Here is a 20,019-nt window from a genome sequence, read left to right on the forward strand (position 1 = left end):
ATTATTTCAGCGCACACAAATTTAACCTCTCTATTAAATGCTTTCAGTGCAGGCCCACACTGTTCTTTTGTTACATAAAATGATTAATGGTCCTTTGTTAATCTGAGGCAGCATAGCCAAGTTGTGTTACATCCAGAGCAAAAGTTAAATCTAATTAAAATCAGTTGGTGGTTGGCACTGCTAATAGTAACAGTAGCTTTAAGCTACTTTGTACTCATTACTTCGGTAAAGTCAATGGGATGGTCCTTTTAAATCATCCATTGAGAATTCAGAGACTATCAATAAATAATTAAGGTTGAGTATTTAACAATTCTTCCAAATAGAAAAGGATCCCTCAGAATGTCTAAGAAGCTTTTTTTCCCCTGAAATTAAATGCAAATGAATCACAGTGATGCTTCACTCGCCTCTTTCTGTCCTCACCACTTTCATGTTTTAACTTCAGAAATATATATTTTAATGAAAAAAGACCAAAAGTATCAGGTAAAGCATAAAATGCATAAAGTGTTTCAAGTGGAAAATGCCACCAAGAGAACAGTTCTATAAAGAAAAAGGAGAAGAATAATGCCCCAAATTGTGGCAACCCTAAGCATTGACACATTTGCTCCACTGTGGATCTTATTCTGTAGTGATTAATTAACTTTTCCACTAACATACTTAAGCAGATTCTGTGTCCTAAGGGCATTCTAATTAATTCATTTTTCACTCTGAATAATGTAGTTTTTCTAAAGGGAAGCCACCTGACTACAAGTATTGATGGATTCTTTAAAATCTTTTGGCACTTTGTTTATGTTCTGCCTTTGAATGTGACAACATTAAAATATTAGCTTTAAACCCCCCAAATAATTTTTAGGGAGGTTGCCCCCATACAACCAACCCTCTCCTTTTTCAGTGTAAGGCCAGCCATCCTCAGAAAGCTACTCCTGATCAGTGACAACCCTTTTTCTCTGACATGAAATCCTCAGTGATTGTTCTGTGCACTCTTGGTGACTGTCTTTGTCTCTCTTAGATTTCCCACTGAAAATTTCCCACTGATACTATTTTGAAAGACAGAAAAAAGAGCCAAGAAAATCCAGTTGTCAGAAGAAATAACCCTTGACTTGGAGTTATAATTTAGGATTTCTTGGTGAAAGATCAAAAGGTGTCCTCTAATTTGTATATGTGTGTGCATATGTGTTTTTATGACCAGGAGAAACTTATATGTGAAGCTTGCTGGGATCAAGCTACTTGTTTTTCTTTTCTTTCTTTTTTTCTTTCTTTTTGAGACATAGTCTTGCTCTATCACTGGCTAGAGTGCACTGGTGCCATCGTGGCTCACAGCAACCTCAAACTCCTGGGCTCAAGTGATCCTCCCTCCTCAGCATCCTGAGAAGCTGGGACTACAGGCATGCACCACCACGCCCAGCTAAGATTTCAGTTTTTTGTAGAGACAGAGTCTTGCTCTTGCTCAGGCCGACCTTGAACTCCTGACCTCAAGTGATCCTCCCTCCTCAGCCTTCCAGAGTACAGGCATGAGCCACCAAGCCTGGCCCAGCTATTTGTTTTTCTTAGCACAACAAAAAAAAGTAGGAAAAAGGAATGTAGTTAAAAACATATCTCCCCACCAAAAAGAGTTGTTATTTTCATTTCTTCAACTGAGATATTTGGCTGGATTCCCTTCTAAATGATAAGAAGTGACACAAGGTCTAAGTGCCAATCTGGGTAACATGTTGTCGGCAAACCTGTGAACGCTGAGGCTGAGTTAACGACAACCAGCAAGCAAAGAACCCAGCCTGCTCCAGGATCTTTTACTCGGTCCCAGAGAGGTTTGGTTACTCATAATTCCTCATCTCATCTTCCTTCTTCTCACTTACTCTTACTCTCAGCAGCCATTTTCCATCTTTCTTTCTAAAGCAGAGCACATAGTGAAAACTGCAGGTGTTGACTTACCTGTAATATGGTAGCTCACTTGGCGATTAATGTCAGACGTGTCTCTGTCCCAGGTGCTGAGGATGGCCACCACCTCACCTGGTGGGTCACTCTCCTTCACATTCCCTCGGTACACCTCGTGGGCAAAGACTGGTGCATTGTCATTTATATCTGTCACCTTAACAGAAACCAATGTGGTGGAAGAGAAAGAGAATGCCTCTCCAAGGTCAGAGGCCACCACAGAGAAGGTGAATTCGGGGTCTGTCTCGTGATCCAGGTCCTTCAAGGTACTGATCCAGCCTGTGTTGCTGTCAATACTGAATGCCTCCATTACCTTTTCAGGCTGGGAATCTGAGTGGAGGGAGTAAGTGACCTGCCCATTGGCTCCCCAATCCATATCAGTAGCTCTCACTTGTGTGAGTTTGGTGCCAACAGGCATCCCTTCCATTATGATGGTCTCATAGCTTGAAGTTTCAAAGACTGGCTTGTTGTCATTCAAATCCAATACCTTGATATCGACATCCACGGTAAACACAATGTCTACCTTGTCCAGGGGAATAGTGGCTGCTGCTTTAAAGTGGAAAGCTGGGATAGCTTCATGGTCAAGGCGTTTGTCAAGCTTAATTGTGCCTGTTTCCTGTTCTATGATGAACACACCTCCTCTATTATTTTCTGGTCGTTCCCCATTAACTGTGCTGAACCGGACATTCTGATTGGGCAAAATCCTTAGGGTGTCCACTGTGCTCCCAATGGCTGTATCTTCTACAATGGCAAATGAATATTGAGACTGGGTGAATGAAGGCAAAAATGTTTCAGGGGGCAAGACATGGACATAGACGGGAATGAGGGAGTGCTTCACTGGAATGCCTCCATCTACTGCTTTGACAAAGAACGACAGCACTGTATTTTTCAGCTGGTTAAAATTGCCTTTTGTGACCATCCAACCATTGTCAGGATCGATCTCCAGGAGGTCAGCCACGGAGACTGAGGCCTCGCTATAGAGGGAGTAAGTAATCCTTGAGTTTGCTCCATCATCTGGATCCATGGCTTGAACTTGGGTGACCAAGTGGCCCCTTCCAACGTCTGCCCTGACACTGGCTCTATATTCCACTGTCAGGAACTGGGGAGCATTGTCATTTTCATCCACAACAATCACCCTCACGGTGCAGAAAGTTGTTCTTCCTCCACCATCAAGAGCCCTCAAAAAAATGCTAATGTCTCCTTCCAGAGGGTTTTCGCGGTCTAGCCTTTCTGTGGTGATGACCTGTCCATTGCTGTCGATGAGGAATCGGTCCTTGGCAAAGTCATTGATGATGGCATAGCTGATTTGCCCATAAGTCCCTGGATCCCCATCTGTGGCTCGGACATGAATTACCTTTGTCCCAGCAGCTGCATTCTCTCTCACCTCAGCTACGTATGTGCTTTGTGAAAAGGCAGGGCTGTACAAGTTAGCCCCAAGAACCCTGATGTGCACCTGTGCAGTGCTGGTGAACAACCCATCAGAGACAGACACATTGAGACTATACAGAGGCTCCATGCGCTGCTTCCGGTGGCTGGACAGTGTGATGACTCCGCTCTTGCTATCCATTAGAAAGCTCGTCCGGTCATTCCCAGATAAAATGCTATATTCCAACCGGTCAAAGTCAGAGCTGTCTGCATCAGAGGCTTGCACACAGGTTACAAAATGGCCCCGGGGGGCTAATTCACTCACATATGACTCATAAATGAGCTGATTAAAAACTGGAGGGTTGTCATTTATGTCAGAGATGTGGATATGAACCAGAACCTCACTGCTTAGCGATGGGAAGCCACTATCTGTTGATCTGACTTTCAAAGTGCAGTGTTGTACTAACTCATGGTCCAACATCCGCGCTGTCAAGATCAAGCCACTTGTGCTGTCTATGTGAAAATAATCTGTGCTGTTGTAGGTATCCTGGACAATCTGATAATGTACCATTTTGTTGTTTTCTGAGTCTGCATCACTAGAGACAACTTGCAAAACAGGTGTCCCAATAAGAGATGCTTCTGATAATGTTGTGTTGTATGTGGGCTGATCAAAAATAGGGGGGTTGTCATTTACATCATTGACTAGCAAGTCAACAGTGACTTCAGCCCTAGCACCAGTAAGGGCATCACTGGCTCTTATTGTCAGCTTGTAAACAGATGTAACTTCATAATCCAAAGGGCTAACAACTTTCAGGACCCCAGTGTCAAAGTCAATGTTAAACTGTTTAAAAGGATCCCCATCAATAATGATATATATGATGCCTTGGCCTTCTGGACTTGTGGCATTGATGCTTAGGATGGGGGTGTCCACTCTGATGTCTTCATTGATGGATGCTGTATAAAAGGGCTTATCAAACACAGGCATTGCTTTGTTGACAATAGTGATAGGAAGTTCCACAGATGTGGACAAAGAGGGTTTTCCACCATCCTTTGCTAGAATGGTAACTCCATACTCAATGTTGGACAAGTCAGAGTTGAATGTTTCTTTTAAAATAACATACCCTGAATTAGGGTTGATTTCAAAGTGGCCATAGTCATCCTGTAGGACATAGGTCACTTCTCCATTTGCACCTTTATCTTTGTCAATGGCTATCACCTGGTAAATCTGAGTCCCGGGCTCAGCATCAACTTGCACAGCAGCGTAGTAGGGGAGGCCCACAAAGACTGGAGAATTGTCATTTATGTCTTCGATATTAACCCTGACCACCACCCTGGCCACACGCAGATGGTCCAGCTCACGGCTGGCTTCCACCACCAGCTCATATAACTCTTGTTCTTCACGGTCAAAGGGCACTCCAGTGGTCTGAATGACCCCTGAGGTAGATTTTATCTTGAACTTATTTCCTGGGTTTAGGATGCTGTATTTTAAGGGCTCATTAAGGCGGTTTCCAACTGCATTGACAATAGCAACTTTGGTTATGTTTGTGTTGTTCTCTGAGATTGATGTGGAGTAAAAGCTTTGCGTAAAGTGGAGGCCACTATCCATGGCTTCTTTAACCATGATGGTGACCATGGACGTACTGTAGAACTTTCCGTCAGACACTTTAACTATCAGCATGTAGTGATCTTTGGAGAGGTTGTTGTTTTTTATGGTGAGTATTCCACTATTTGAGTCAATTAAAAAATGATCCAAGCTGCCTTCCATTAGGCTGTATGTCAGTTCAGGGGGCACCTCAGAGTCAGGATCCGTGGCACTGACTTTCAGAACCTCCACTCCGACGTAGGTAGGTAGGAGTAAGACAGTCTCAAACACAGGCTGAGTAAAAACAGGTGGATTATCATTCACATCTGTCACCTCAATGTTGACCTCCACGGGACTCTCTGCAGTCAGCTGGGGGCTGCCACTGTCTCTCACGTGCACATGAAAATGGAAATGGGCGATGGTTTCATGGTCCAGGTTGGCAATGGTTCTAATTGCACCGGTACTGGAGTCCACCGTGAAGAACTTCTTGGCCATGGACTCCACAATCTGATACACCAGCAGAGCATTCCGGTTGCTGTCAGCATCAGTGGCTCGAATCACCAGTGGGCTGTTATCTAAGCTCCTGACAATGCTGTTGACTGGGGCAGCCTCACTTAGGCTGCCCGAGTATTGGGAAAAGAGGAAAACTGGGGCGTTATCATTTTCATCAACGATCTGAATATTGACTGTGGCATTGGAAGCCATTCCTGCCATGTTAGTGGCCTGAATGATGAGCTGATAAGAGGAAGTGCGCTCATAATCCAGGGCCTTCCGAGTGGTGACGACTCCAGAATATGGATTTATGGTAAAGATCCCATCAATGTCTCCATCTTTGACTTCATAAATGAGGGTAGATTGACTGATGGCAGAGATTAGAATGACTGATGTTCCAATGTCGACATTTTCATTTATTTCTGCTTGGTAATCTTTGTGCGTGAACTTGGGGTGAGAATTATCAGACATGGTGACAGAAATGCGCACAATTGCAGTGGCAGACATTGGCGGGGAGCCCTGATCCGTGACCTTGACGGACAGGACAAACTGACCCATCGTCGTCATGTCTGGTTCTTTGGAAACAGTGATGATGCCCAGGACTGGTTCGATCTTAAATGTGTTCCCGGTGTTTCCTAAAATACAGAAATCAATGGGGAAATGAGTTACAAGCGGGTCATTAAAATCTTTTTTTGAAGATTAACTCTTCATTGAAAGATACCTTACTACAACATGGCAAGTAGAAAGCAATTATTGTACTCATTCTGTATCATTCTGAAACAAAATGAGAGACCTCTCTTTCAGGAGTATTGAAAAGCAACTGAAATGAGTTTTCCAGTAATACTGTGAATTTTAGATCAGTAGCTTCTTGATCCAAGTTAGACATTGTCACAACAACAACAACAACAACAACAACAATAACACAGCACTGTGTACATTCAAGCCGAGAAAGAAGAGAGCTTGTAGGAGAGACTTTTCTGCTAAGAATGTGCAGGAATTCCTCATTTCCACACTTGTGACAAGAGTGACAGACTGGGCTGGCACAAACCAATGCCACTGGTAAAAAGGTCTCTGTGGCTAAGCTAGCGTCATATTCTGTGTTCTATGTTAAAAGAAAGAGGGTTGTGGGAATAGTTTCAGAATGTTTAGTCAGTTGGTTTCAGATTGTTCCAAAGGTAAGCTCTGCTACACAAAATTGGTACTATTTCACTCGATCAAAAATGACTTCACCCAAAACGCTACTTTGGTGAGGGGGTTTTGTTCAGGCATAGAGAATTCTTTGCAAGTCACCATCTGCTTTGTAAGTTGTGAGCATTTTCTCTGACCACCCTTCCATTCTTCTCTCCTGCTCTACCCTCTCACATGCCCCTGAACACACATATGCACACACACAGACATAAAAGTAGACATAAAAATTTCATAAGGCAATTGCTCCAACCTGTAGCCATCTATTCCCTAAGCATTTGAGAGGTTTCTGGTGAAGCAGGACACTGCTGACACTCTGAACCAGCATTTCAACCAAGAACTTGAGGCACAACCTTAGGAAATGGAGAGCCAGGGACCCCACTTTGACACAGCTGGCGTGGGAAGGGCTGTGGCTGGGATGCTGCAGAGGTTTAAGCTCTGCCTTGCAGGCCCACGGTGCCTTGAAATCTGGGATTATTGACCGCGAGAGAAATAAGAAAGGAGTAAAGAATGGGGAACACAAAACGTGAAGAATGTAAAGAAGGTAGGTGGTGATGCAGAGCTTGAAAGCAGGGGGCAGCGTGAGGCTACATCCTTCATGAAGCTGCTTTTTGTTTATCTCATCAGGCTTTTGGACACTTCTCAAAGAACATATGTGCTTCTGTGTCTAAGAGTCTTTTAAATCAAAAGGTAAAGATCTTGGTTATTAAACTGTATCTGGATTTTTCTTTCTTTTTGAATACTGTAGTATGGCAGACTTATAGACTTATTAAATGCCAAAATCACTAAAATAGGAATCATGATTCGGGGGCAGTTATATGATTTGCTTATTGAAATTTCAGCAAATACAGCTGTGTACATACTCCTTACCACATCCTTATTAAATAAACTTTTCCATATCTGAACACTAAAAGGTCATGTTCACATAAAATCTATTTCAATGAGATGCTTGTTTATTTTTAAAGAGAAAGTATATCTAATGAGGAGTTTGATTCCAGCCCCCAAATCTGAATATTAAACAATGTTATCTTTGATATCACTATGATTTTTTATACTTGGATACCTAAACATGGCCATTTTGTGATGATAACAAAAAATTCAATGATCTTATTAGTAAACTATCAAATTTTCAATAAATAGCAACATGGAATTGAGTGTGAATCTAATCTTTGATGATTTGTAGACCCTCACAAGGAGTCAGGAGTCATTTTGCCTAAGCAATGGTCACCTTCCAGTGATGGCATCTACGTGCAGCCCTGGCTGACGAATGCTAACAGAGCCAAGTCTCTTTGTGTTCCTTGACTATGGTGTCCCACTGCAGAGTTTCTAGGTAAGTCCTCCCTCACTCCAGGCCTAGAACATTGCTTCACACCTGGCGAGATATATTATGGTGGGGCCAAAGGGGAGCCAGTCTTGACCTCCAGTAGAACTTTATAACCCTGTTCTCCCATGGCCACTGATCCCCTGGTGTATGAGAAAAGTTAAATAAAACATAGCACTTTACACAACCATTTATCATTTGCTTCAAACTGCTGAAGCATCTGGGATCTGCCTCACTCCTACCATCATGTGGGAAGATGACGGTAGGACCAGTCTAGGTCCGGCACAGGTCTGTCTGCCAGTCTGTGAGGGGGCCTCCCAGCCATTTGAGATTTAATGTGAACATCGTAATTAAATGTGAACATCGTATATGTGTGAGAAGGTCATTTTTTTGAGATATCAATTGTTCTTGTGGTTTTCTGGAAGTTCAGGTTTTCTATATAGAAGATGTTTTAAGGAAATAACTTTTCTCTCTTGTTTTAGTCAGTTGTTAAAGAAATGACTGAGCACCATGCTCAGTCCATAGAGGTTAAAAGATCAATTGGGCAGTTTTTTCAGCTGCATGGTAACTGAAATTACTCCTTAAGAATCTCCAGATTGGTTGGAAAATTATCTGGCTATTTGAAAGAAGTATAAGTAGTAGGCTTAATGACAAATATAAAAAGCAAGTAGGTATATAGACAAATGTTTAGAAAATGACAAGAAAAGGAGAAATAAAACCCTATGTCTAAATGATTATAATGACATGAAACACTGTATATGCCTGAATGAATATGGGAAAAAGAAAAGACACAAAATTAGAAAAAACTACAGAAAGAATAAAAAGTTGTTAGATTAGGCGACATTTTCTGTGATATTTTTTGGAAAAGTTTGTATTATTTGCAGAACAAAAAGAACAAGACTTACATAATCAAATAATATTATCTCTGTCATAAACAAGAGATGCAAAATAGCATTTCCAAAAAAAATACTGGTCAGGCTTTAGGTTAAAAGGAAATTCCATGGAAACCAAGAAGAGAAACAGGCTAATTCTCTTGGACACCTAGCTGTTATGAACCAAAGTCTTGTCTTTTTCTTTTTTTTTTAACAGAGCTTAGCACAGACTCATGTAAAATGAGGGTGCCTAATACAGGAAATAGTATCAAATTATCATTCGATGCAGGGACTTTTTTTTTTTATAAGGTTGTTGGTTTTTCTTTTTTTAAAATTTTGAGTCCAAAACTGTCATTGTAACATTCATAGTTTAATTCAACCCCTTACAAAAATTCTCTACATTTAAATGAACGGAAAGAAGCCTTTCCCTTGCTGGCATGAAAGGAGATTGCATTTGGCATTAAGTGCGACAGACATAATGTTGCAGAACATTTTGGAAATATGTGGCTTGAATATTCAAAAAAGACAGACCAGGGGAAGAGAAAATAGAGCAGATAAAGGATATTTGTCATTTTTTGGTTCACAGTACTATCTCTTGCTTAGACATTCATCTCTCTGTCATAAATGTTTTCTAGCTACTGCTCTTCAAACCATCAGTAAACTGTTGTCTTGCCTTATAGGTGTTAAAATGATTTTTAAAAATCTCAAATTTAGCAAAACAAGAGCCTATATTTACGTGTCAGCTTAAGCAGGCAGTTCAGACTCCATATCTACCATCTACTCTGCTACTCAGATTGCCGCCAATGAAGTGAATTTGTGCTAACTGTGAGGGTGTGGGAATTTCTGAAGCCTACAGCCCACCTATTGACAAGTTAACAAAGAGATGTTAAGATTCAATTCACAGAACAGCCCAGCAGCCCTCAGATGATGGAAAGCTTTGGTTATTTGAGTCTGAAGCCATGGCTTGTTGGCCCATGGGTAAAAGCCACTGAATTTATTACATATTTCTTTTCTCTATTCCAGAAAAATCTGAGATTGTAAACAACAAAGGAAACTCTTTCTTTGCTGTCAACGATGGAAAACACATTAATGACACACCAAGAACTTTATACACCATCATCACCCAAAGAGGGCAGTTGCTTGGCCAAAAAATCATTTGGAGATGTTCCATTAGTAATGATCTCAATTTTGCATGGTGATAAATACTACCGAGGGTCGAATGCCATGCATTACGCTGAAGTCTGTGCAGTGCAATAGCTCTCACCTGCTTCTATGGTGTATATGAGTTCTGCATTTTCCCCTTTGTCTTTGTCCAGAGCTGTCACTTGCAGAACAGCTGATCCCAGGGCAGCAGATTCAAACACAGAGGCTTCATACAGTGGGTTGGTAAAGTAAGGACTGTGATCATTAGCGTCCTCCACATTCACAATGACTCGGGCCAAGTTTCTTCGATAAGGAAACTCCTGATCTCTGACCTTTAGGCAAAATACAAGAAGCAGTAGGACTAAAATCTTTAATTGCAAAGAACTCACATGGTGGGGTGAAAACAAAGTGAGATAATGCACATAAAGTGCTTGACCCAGTCCCAGGCACCTCGTAGGTGCTCAGTAAATGGTGGTCTTTGCTAGTGAGGAAACAGATTGTGAGCAAATCAAGAACAGGGGCCATATCATCTTTATTACTCAGCTTGATGCCTGGTCTATGGTCTGTGCTCAGTCTGTGTCATGGAACTGATGCCTTGATATCACAAACACAGCACTGTGCTCTGGCTCCCCTCACGCAGCCACTTCCCCCTTGTTATTTGGGTATACAGTTGCTAATGGAATGGTGGAAGGAGGCTCTCCTACAAGGGAGACTAAAGAGTGGAATTAATGAATACAATATAAGCATTGCTCTTCACTCATTCAACACACATTTATTGTCACCTGTTATCTGTCAAGTCCCTGGCTTGAGTCTGGTGGCTCAGCAGTGAATTTGATACAGTCCCTGCCCTCAGGAAGCTTAGAGTTGAGAGGGAAACACAAACCAGTACACAGATAGTGATAACGCCCAGGAGTAAGTGCCCGCGTGGGATACACTGGAGGTGCTCTCACAGTGAGTAACCCAGCATTTGGCATCCTGTAAGAGGTAACAAGAGCAAGTAGAAGTGGTAAAATGGTGGCGGTAGTCATATGCAGCATTTTCAGGCAAGAGAATCAAATCTCAATTTCTAACATTGAGACCCTCCTTGTGATTCTACCAAAGAACCTTTCTTGGCAGCTTTAGAACTCCCCCTGGCTTGCATATGGCAGAAGCTTGCAAACAATCAATTCTTTAACCACAAGATTTTGCTATAATTTAATGTAGCACTACTCAAATATGTGCTCTTGGCGTATTCAATTTTAGACTCCATAACTGCAGAGAGATGTGAAGAAATTAGAAAAATACACCAAGAAGAGCCAATACAGAGAAAAGGGTTTTCAGAAACAGTACCTAGGAGGAACGAACAAAATGACTAAAATGGGTTAGCTTAGAAAAAGGCAGTATAAAGGAGTTGTTTGCTCTGAATACTCAATTATATAAATGATTAATGGTAAAGGGAGACCAAACTCAATTCTGAGTTTGCTAAGGAAAGAATGAACAGAAATGACTTGAAGAACCATGAGAATGGAGTCAGGCACCAGCACAAGGTTTCTTCCCTGAAAGAAAACTCATGCAGAATCAACCCAGTGGGAGTGCTGAATTTCCCTGTCTGTAGACTGGCCTGCCACACCCAAGGACTAAGCTGAACTCTTTATTTTGGGATTACTGAAATCTATAACAATTCCAATTGAATGTAAGTTCCACAGGTACAGGAATATTTTTTTCTATCCTCAGTGCCTAGAACAGTGCATGGTGCACAGTAGGTGCTCAAGAAATATATGTTGAATGAATGAATGAGGGGCCAGACTCACGGTTGATTGGATGACCTCCATGAGTCAGTGCTTCTGTTTCTTGAAGTCTTAGCTGGAAACCACAGCTGAAGGCAAGACTCTCAAGTTTCCTCTTGCCCAGGAAGGTTTCCAGTCTTGCGAAGGAAAAGCAGCACTTAGTGGAACATTACTTGCAGCTGGTTAGGAGTTCGTAGCCTCTTACTATATTCTTTTAAAGCCAATCAGTGCACAAGATTGTCTGTCATCCTACCCGGTATTAAGGAATGCAGAGGGGGTTCTGATAGGCAGTGGCTATGCAATGCCCATGGGGTTCTTGGGTGGTTGAAGGGACTGATTTCAGGCTGTAAATTAATCAAGGATGTTTCTTATTAATCCCTACTTCCATTTATGTGAGCTAGGCAAACTCCACTTTAAAAGTAAAGCAATTTCTCCTACATAATTTGGAGGTCCTATGAACACAAATTCAGACTTAACACTCTCTGCAGGCATCAGCGTGTTTTGAGATCTCTTTGGTGTGCCAGTATTTACTATTAGGCCCAATGCCAGTACAATAAGTTATAAATCAGGTCTCTAAATGCTTCCAAGGACTGAGCATTGCATAGGCTGAGTAAATGATTACCCTTGAGATTAACTTCTCAAGGAACTTCTTTTAAATTTTTGCACAAAATCCTCTCTGGACGCAAACCAACACCAGAGCCTGGGAACATGACCTGTCCCTTCCCTCTCAAGTCTGTCAGCAACCTTTCCTGAGCAGCCACTGTCTGCAAACTTATGTAATATTTCAGTTTGGCAAAGAGATGGATTTGCTATCTATCAACAATAATTTTTCATTGAAAGAAAAAGGCAAAAATGAATGCAATCTGGCTGTGAAGAGACCAAATTTACTATTACTCACAAAATCTAGGGGCCCTGCACTTCTGAAGACTCAGGTGTGTGACTGAATGGTCAACGGTTCTGCCAGGAGAGCAAATTAGCAGTTTGGTCCTACCATTACGTTGAGAATGTGCTTGTCCTGGGCCTCATGGTCCAGCCTCTCGGCGGTGTAGAGCACACCCGTGCTGGGGTCGATGCGGAATTTCCTCATGCTGATGGAGTCGATGCTGCTGTGAACAGTGTAACTCAGTTTGTGCTTCTCGTCCCTATCTGTGGCTTCAATCTGCAGTATCTCTGTGTCTGGAAGCACATCCTCGGAAATCGTCACATCGTAATTCGGCTGAGAGAATTCTGGGCCATTATCATTATTATCCAGCACTTTGATAAATACCTATAGTTAAAAGAAGACAGGAGTGATGACTAATGCCAATTCGCTCATTGCTAATAAAAGAGGCCCCCTCCCTCTTTTTTTCCCTCCAGGTCCTTGGATCTCAGCTTCTAGCAGCTACCTCAACGTGTAGGAAGCTCTCTTATAAAAACACTCTGTAATTAGAGGTTGACAATAAACCAGTAGTTCACATTAGCAGGAACATAAACTATGAGCTGTTCGATATTCTCACTATTAATTGAACAGCTGAGATGGCCACCTGAAGGTGATAATTCCATGGAATTACTTTGAGGCATAATGTAAATGATCACAAGGTGACCTTAGTTTGTTAAGTTTCTATTACTTTAAGTTCTCATTATGTGCTTCTCTTAGCGGACTTCTGTGGAGGCAGTGAAAAAATGGGAAAAGTAGCAAAGAGACAAAGGAAACAGAGGAACAGACAGGTGAACTGAGAGCAGTCACAGCTTCTCAATGGCAGTGTCCATGCATCACGGCTGTCCTGCCGATGGGAGGCGGCTAGCAAAGAACATGGTACTAAGAATAGCTAAGATAGGAAGTTTCCAAATTGTTTTCTTTCATAAAGCATTTTATTATAAAAATTTTCTAGCAGATATAAAAGTAATAGTTAAATGAACACACATATTCATCCCTCAGCTTTGATAATGATCAATTCATGGCTAATATGGCTTCATCTATACTCCCTACTCACCCCCACCTGCTCCTCCCGTATTATTTTAAAGCAAGCCCCAGCCATCATGTAATTTCAGAGTGTGGCTCTCAAACATGGGGACTCTTAGAATAAACACAAACACACACAATACCGTTATTGCACCTAAACAGAGAAAAACTGTAATTCTTTAATATCATCAAATATTCAATTAGTATTCATATTTCTCTAATTGTTTTAAATGTGTTGTGTTTATACATATATGTATATATATTTTCATAATTTATTTTAATAAAAATAATGCAAATAAGATACAAACATTGCATTTGGTTGATATGTCCTTTAATTATATTTTAATTTATAGGTTCTCCCTCTATTTCCTTGCAGTTTTTATGGTGTCATTGTCAGTGTTGAAGAAACTCAACTATTTTCTCTTTAATTCCCACAGTCTGAATTTTGCACATAGCATCCCTGTGGTTTTGTTCTACATGTTCCTATGTCCCCTGCATTTCTTATAAATTAATAGTTTCACCTATGAGGCTTGATAAGATGGAGGTTCAATTTCCTTTTTTTTTTTTTTTTCCTTTTTGACACAAATCCTTCAGGAGTGATTTAGTGTACTTCCATCTGGAGATACATAGTATCTGGTTCTCTCCCGCCCCATGATAGCAGCCATTAACAATCATTACGTAGATAACATTAATTCGTTAAACATTTCAAAATGGTAATGTTCTAATTCTATGATTCCTTCCTCATTTATTAGCTGAAATAGTTTTGTAAAAAGAAACTTCTCAACCATTTGGTTACTTTGACATACACTTCATATAGGAAAGGCAGAATAAATGCTTCTTTCCCCCTTAGCATTTTTAAATAATGAGTTAGTTCCTTAGCTCCTCTCAAAGTGACCAATGAAGTATTCTTTTTCAAGCATTACTATGAACTCATGAATTTAATCACATCTGATATGTTTCTGTCCATCAGTTATTACATTTATTGATGAACAAATAGCCCTTCCTTGGACAGTGGGAGCCTCTTCAGGTTGGTTCCTGAGATCTTTTGACACAACCTTAGTACTCTTTGATAGCTTCCTTGCTTTCTGATAATTTATATTGGTAATTTTTCGCAGGGTTGCCTTGTACATTTTCTGCCCCAGTCCTGAATTACTCATTTCTCCAAGAAGCCTTGGTTTTTATTTTAGATAGAAATGGCATTTAGAGACCATGATCTAGAGCCAGGAATGCTTGTTGCTACTGGATTGCCTATTATGTTTCGGTTTTATTCACTGGACAGAGTCAGGAAAGGTTCTTTTTTTTTTTTTAATATTTCATGCATTCATACTGCTAATTCAATTCAAAATTAGAGCATCAATGCTTTTACTTAATCTTATTGTTTTTACATTTGTAACTCCTTTCTCCCATGCTGAAATTTCTCAATGACATCATAATTGATGCTCAATGACATCATAATTATTCATTGCTTTATCTGAAATACATGCACAAAAGTCTCAGAATAACGATACTGACATTGTTATTATAATTATAATTATGATCATTCAAAACAATTTAATATTATTTTGTAGTTCTTTTTTTTTGTTTGTTCTTAGGATTTATCCAACTAGGAATATGTAGTCAAATTAGTATTTTTAAAGTCACTTAGCACAGTTCTTCTCTGTGTAAATATGCTACCAAATGGATACACATTTAAGATTATTTGCTTCCATTTACTTTCAAATTTAGCCTTGCTTTTTTAATATTTTATTTTATATGTATAGGTACTAAAGTTAATTTTACAAAAAGGATATATTCAAAGAAGTTTAGTTTCTATACCTCTCCCCTTCACCCTATTCCCTTCTTCTACTATAGGTAATATTTTTTAAAACATAATGGTTTACCCATCTATTTTGTTAATATAAACATATTGTATATACTTTTCCCCACCATGCTACTAATATTTCACTTTACATTCACATTACAATTACAGTTAACATAACATTAACATTGGTTCTCAACTGGGGAGTGGGGCAAAGGCAATATATGTAACCTAAACATTTGTACCCCCATAATAAGCTGAAATAAAAAATTTAAAAAAATAACTTTTTATGTTTTAAAAAAATCCATTTGCATTTCTTTTTCTGTTAAACAATTTGTATCAGCTCATTCTTCTATGGGCTAGATGGCATTTTCCTTCTTTATTTTTGGAAGCTTGGTGATATAAATTGCAAATAGGTTTTCAATTTGGTCACGTATTTTTATTTTGCTCATGGTAATTTTTTGCCATGCAAAAATGAACATATCAATCTTTTCCATTATTGTTTCTGGATGTTAAGTCACAGTTTAGACTATTTTCTGCACTTCCAGGTTATAAATGAACACGTCCCCCCTCCTTTATTTTTTTTAAAAAAATAGCATTTGTATGTTCCCCCTTTCTTTCATTTACATCTCTAATCCATTTGGAATTTTTCCTGATATATTATGTGAGAAATGGATCTAGTTTTATTTTTTTCCATATGGTGCTCCATTTATTTCAATGCCACTTTTTAGAAGACTATCACTTCCCACTGATTTGAGGAGCCAGCTTTATCGTATACTAAATTTATATAGGCAGTTAGTATATTTCTGGATTTTCTATTCTGTTCCATTGATTAATCTGTCTTTTCATGCATGAATATAAAAATGTTTTAATTATAGAGGCTTTATAATACATTTTGATGTTCAGAAAGGGTAGGACCCTTTTTTGTTCTTTTTCAGAGTTTTCCTGGCTATTTTTGCTTGTTGTTCCTAATGAATTTATATAGCACTTAACAGAAACTTGATAGTATTTTTAGTTGGAATTATGCTAAAAGTACAGGTTACCTAAATGAGAATTGACTTCTTTCTTATACAGTCTTCCTATCCGAGAACATGGTTTGTCTTTCTTCATTTGTTCAAATCTACTGTTTTGTTTTCCTGGGAAGTTTTAGTTTTCCTTAAATAATTTTTGAATACTTTTCAAAGTTTATGCATGTGCTATCCTAAATGAGATCTTCTTTTCCAATATATCTTTTCACTGTTTTTTTTCCTTTGGTGGAGGGCCATATATATGTAGGTTATTGATTTTTGTATGTTAAATTTGTAATGTGTCATTTTGCGATTTTTTTTATCATTTAGTTTTTCTGTTCACTTGTTTTCTTTTTCAGATCCTAAATCTGAAGACCACTCTTTTGAGTTATTCAGCTATATAATTATACTGCATGTGAGATAGTTTTACAACTTTTTTCTTCTTTTAAAAGAAAAGCAAGTTTTGCTTTTTAAAATAAATTTTATTATTTTATTTATTTATTTATTGTAGAGATGGGGGTCTCACTATGATGCTCTGGCTGGATTTGAAGTCCTGGGCTCAAGTGATCCTCCTGCCTCAGCCTCCCAAGTAGCTGTGACTCCATGTTTGCCACTGTGTCCAGCTACCTTTTTCTTTATAATTCTTATGACACCAATTGCTTTGTCTAGTTATATTGACTAACAGAGCACAACATTACATAGTAGTGAACATAATGATTCTCTTGTCATATTCCTGACTAATAAAAAAGGCTCTAATGATTCTCCATTAAATAATATGCTAGTATTTGGCTGCATTCCAGAAAATTACTTTTTAAAATAAATGCAACCAGAACATGGTTATCTATATAAATAGCTGCACAGTCATGCACTTTGATAGATGTGCTTGTTCTGAGTGAGAGATCAGGGGTAGTGCTACCACCTCTGTGCCAGGACAACTTGCCTTTGGGAGTGAGCCTGACATGGGGCAAGCTTTGCCCTGTAGTTTGTGGTAGAAAAAGTGTTGAGAAATGTGCCGATAGAGTTTTTGGTATTGTTTTTGTTTCTACTGTATCTGCAAAACCATACTAGATTCTTTGAATGTCAATTCTTTCCTTTAAAAAGTTCAAGTTAACTTAGTCAAGATGCTAAAATATTTGAGTTCAGTTATTTAACAGGATAAAAAAAAAAAAATGCTTTTCCAGCCAGCAAGGCTGCCCTGACCTTCAGAAGTTTCAAAGTTGATGTGCTCTTGAAAAGCTTGCCTCTTTCTGCTTGCTTTGTCCTAAACCTAATCTACAGTCAGAACAAGTGTTTCTCTGTAAAAGACTTCCTTCTCCTCATTTGCTTTTTATTTCCCACAGTTGGGGCCATTTGTGAGCTCCTGAACGAACAAACAAAGCAAAGTAACTCTCAAAGATGTTGTGTGCAAAATGGTAATTGAAATGCCTAAAGATGTACAATGAAATCAAAGCAGGAGGAAACCCGAATATAGGAAGTCTCTTCAGAGCTGGTTTCAATGCTGCCGACCACAAACACTTTGGGTTTTGCAGGCTCATCTAAGCTAAGCCTGGGTAGATGCCAAACTCTGCTTTACAAAGGCTCCTGGTACGAAGTGCCCATGGGGTGAGCTGTAGGCTCTGTCTTTTATTAGAACCAATTAAGTCTTAAATTACTGAAATTCTCTTCTGTTTCTGCTGGCATTTCAAAACCATATTTAAAACATTCTATATTTGTGATTTCAAGGGTGAAGTCACTTCCATTCTGCTCAAGCTTACAAGTTTTGTTTTTGAACATGTGAGTAGAAAAATCATGTAGCTTGTACTTGTTGCGCAGTTTATAAATCTGTATCATATTCATTTCTTAAGCCATATTATCCCTCATTTGTCAGTGGGAAAAAAGAGAATCAGAGAAGAAGTTAAGGCATGTGCCCAAAATCACAACAGCAAGGCCAGACTCAAACCCAGGTTTTACGGAGCCAGTTCTGTATTCATTCCATCATACTTAAGTTACGTGTGCACTTAAGTTACGTACACATAAAAAATAAATGTATGTAACATTTATTACACATGATGTGTGCAAATATTATGTACTTTTCTATAGAGAAATCCTAATTTATAAAATAGACAAATGATTCCATTCTCATTTCAGAGCACTAATCATGGGATTATTTTAAATGGAAAGTTCCCTGCTGCCTTTAAAATTGGAATCCATTTTCAAAAATTGATTTCCCTGTAAGTCGTCAGGCACGGATCTGTTACATACGGTGAAATTATCAGTTTTTTTTTTAAAACAGAAAGTCTCACATTTTAAGAGATAGCTTGCTGCCTTATTTTATCTACATATAATTGTAGTTGTTCTGGCAAATACACAAGGAAGGTTTGGGCCACTGCCTTTTTCACCTGCTAAGAGGCAAATGGTACCAAAGGAAGTGAAAGAAAAACCTTGATGGGGGAGATGTCCTATGGAGGTCCCTTGGTCTAGGGAATCATAGGGGAGCTTTAGCAAAAGTGATTTTTTTCCCCCTTTTAAGCAGGTTCAGGGCAAAGGGAGGGGTAAGACAAAGTCCCAGTCTTCAAGGTAAAAATCTTCTTTTTAAGGTGGCAGGACAGTTAGGAACTCCAACCTCAGCACTCAGAGACAGGAGGAATGGACTTCTCAAAGCGTGAAGGTCAAGGCAAACCTTAGGACTAGAGGTCACAGTCCTCTCAGCCCCAGTAAATGCAGACCCTTTTCAGAAAGACTGTGGCCAATCTCAATAAATTGCCTCTGGGGGGTTAAGGATTTTAGAGATTATCTGGAAGAGATTTTTTATCTCAGGTTTGGCTGTGGAGCGCACAAATACAAGCTGATTTTCCCATCTTTAGAAATTTAAAGCATAACTTGAATAAGAAAACCATTAAAATCATGAAATCATATATAATTAATGTAATATAACTTTTAGATTATTATTTGGGTATGACTTTCTCTGTCTTTCTTAAATAAAAGCCACACACATATTTTATAACTAATTTTAAGTTAATTGAGAAACAGACATTTATAAAGCCTGTATGTGTCCAGCACATGATAGATTCCAAGAACCTTCTCGTAATATCTTATTTCGTTCGTATGAAAACTCACGAGGCATGTGAGGTCTTATCCCCATCATGCAGAGGAAACTGAGCCTCATCAATACTGAGCTACCTTCTGTGGTAACAGACAGCAATTGGTTAAGTGCTAACTTGAACTTGGGTTTCCTGATTCTGGGTCAGTGCAGCTTCCATGACATCAGACACTTTCACTAATGAATTAAATTATGTATTTCATATATATAAATGTGCAGGAGAAAGTTCCTGGGATAGTATATGATTTTGAGAAGGAAGAAGTGGATTTATATCTCTTTGTACACCCAGGCAGTCCACCTGACCAGTCTGTGCCTGAATTTCTCACTGGAAAATGAGTGCAATGATAACCCCTGACTCAACTACCCCATTGTTATAGGGAAATGAAGCTTAAGAATGAGGCTTGTTAGTTAAGTCTTATTATGCAAATATCAGGTGTTATATACGTATTTTCATCCATTGATCCTGTGGAAGAGCCATGTTCTTCATGAGTTCATATGAATTTGCTATGATGATGTAGTAACTCACATTGGTCTGGCAGAT

The 20,019-nt window shown here is 39.3% G+C and overlaps 1 protein-coding gene across 2 annotated transcripts in view; it reads right to left on the reverse strand.

Annotated features, from left to right (window-relative positions):
- FAT3 (FAT atypical cadherin 3) overlaps positions 1–20,019 on the reverse strand; it is a 489,892-nt gene that overhangs the window by 84,072 nt on the left and 385,801 nt on the right. For both annotated transcript variants that reach the window (XM_045557142.1, XM_045557141.1), the window contains exons 7-9: positions 12,644–12,919; positions 10,008–10,218; positions 1,927–6,000 (exon numbers count right to left, since the gene is read on the reverse strand). In XM_045557142.1, coding sequence (XP_045413098.1) covers positions 1,927–6,000; positions 10,008–10,218; positions 12,644–12,919 — 4,561 coding nt within the window. The remainder of the gene's footprint in view (positions 1–1,926; positions 6,001–10,007; positions 10,219–12,643; positions 12,920–20,019) is intronic.

Source organism: Lemur catta, chromosome 7 (genome assembly GCF_020740605.2).
Source record: "Lemur catta isolate mLemCat1 chromosome 7, mLemCat1.pri, whole genome shotgun sequence".
In the NCBI taxonomy this organism is placed as follows: Eukaryota; Metazoa; Chordata; class Mammalia; order Primates; family Lemuridae; genus Lemur; species Lemur catta.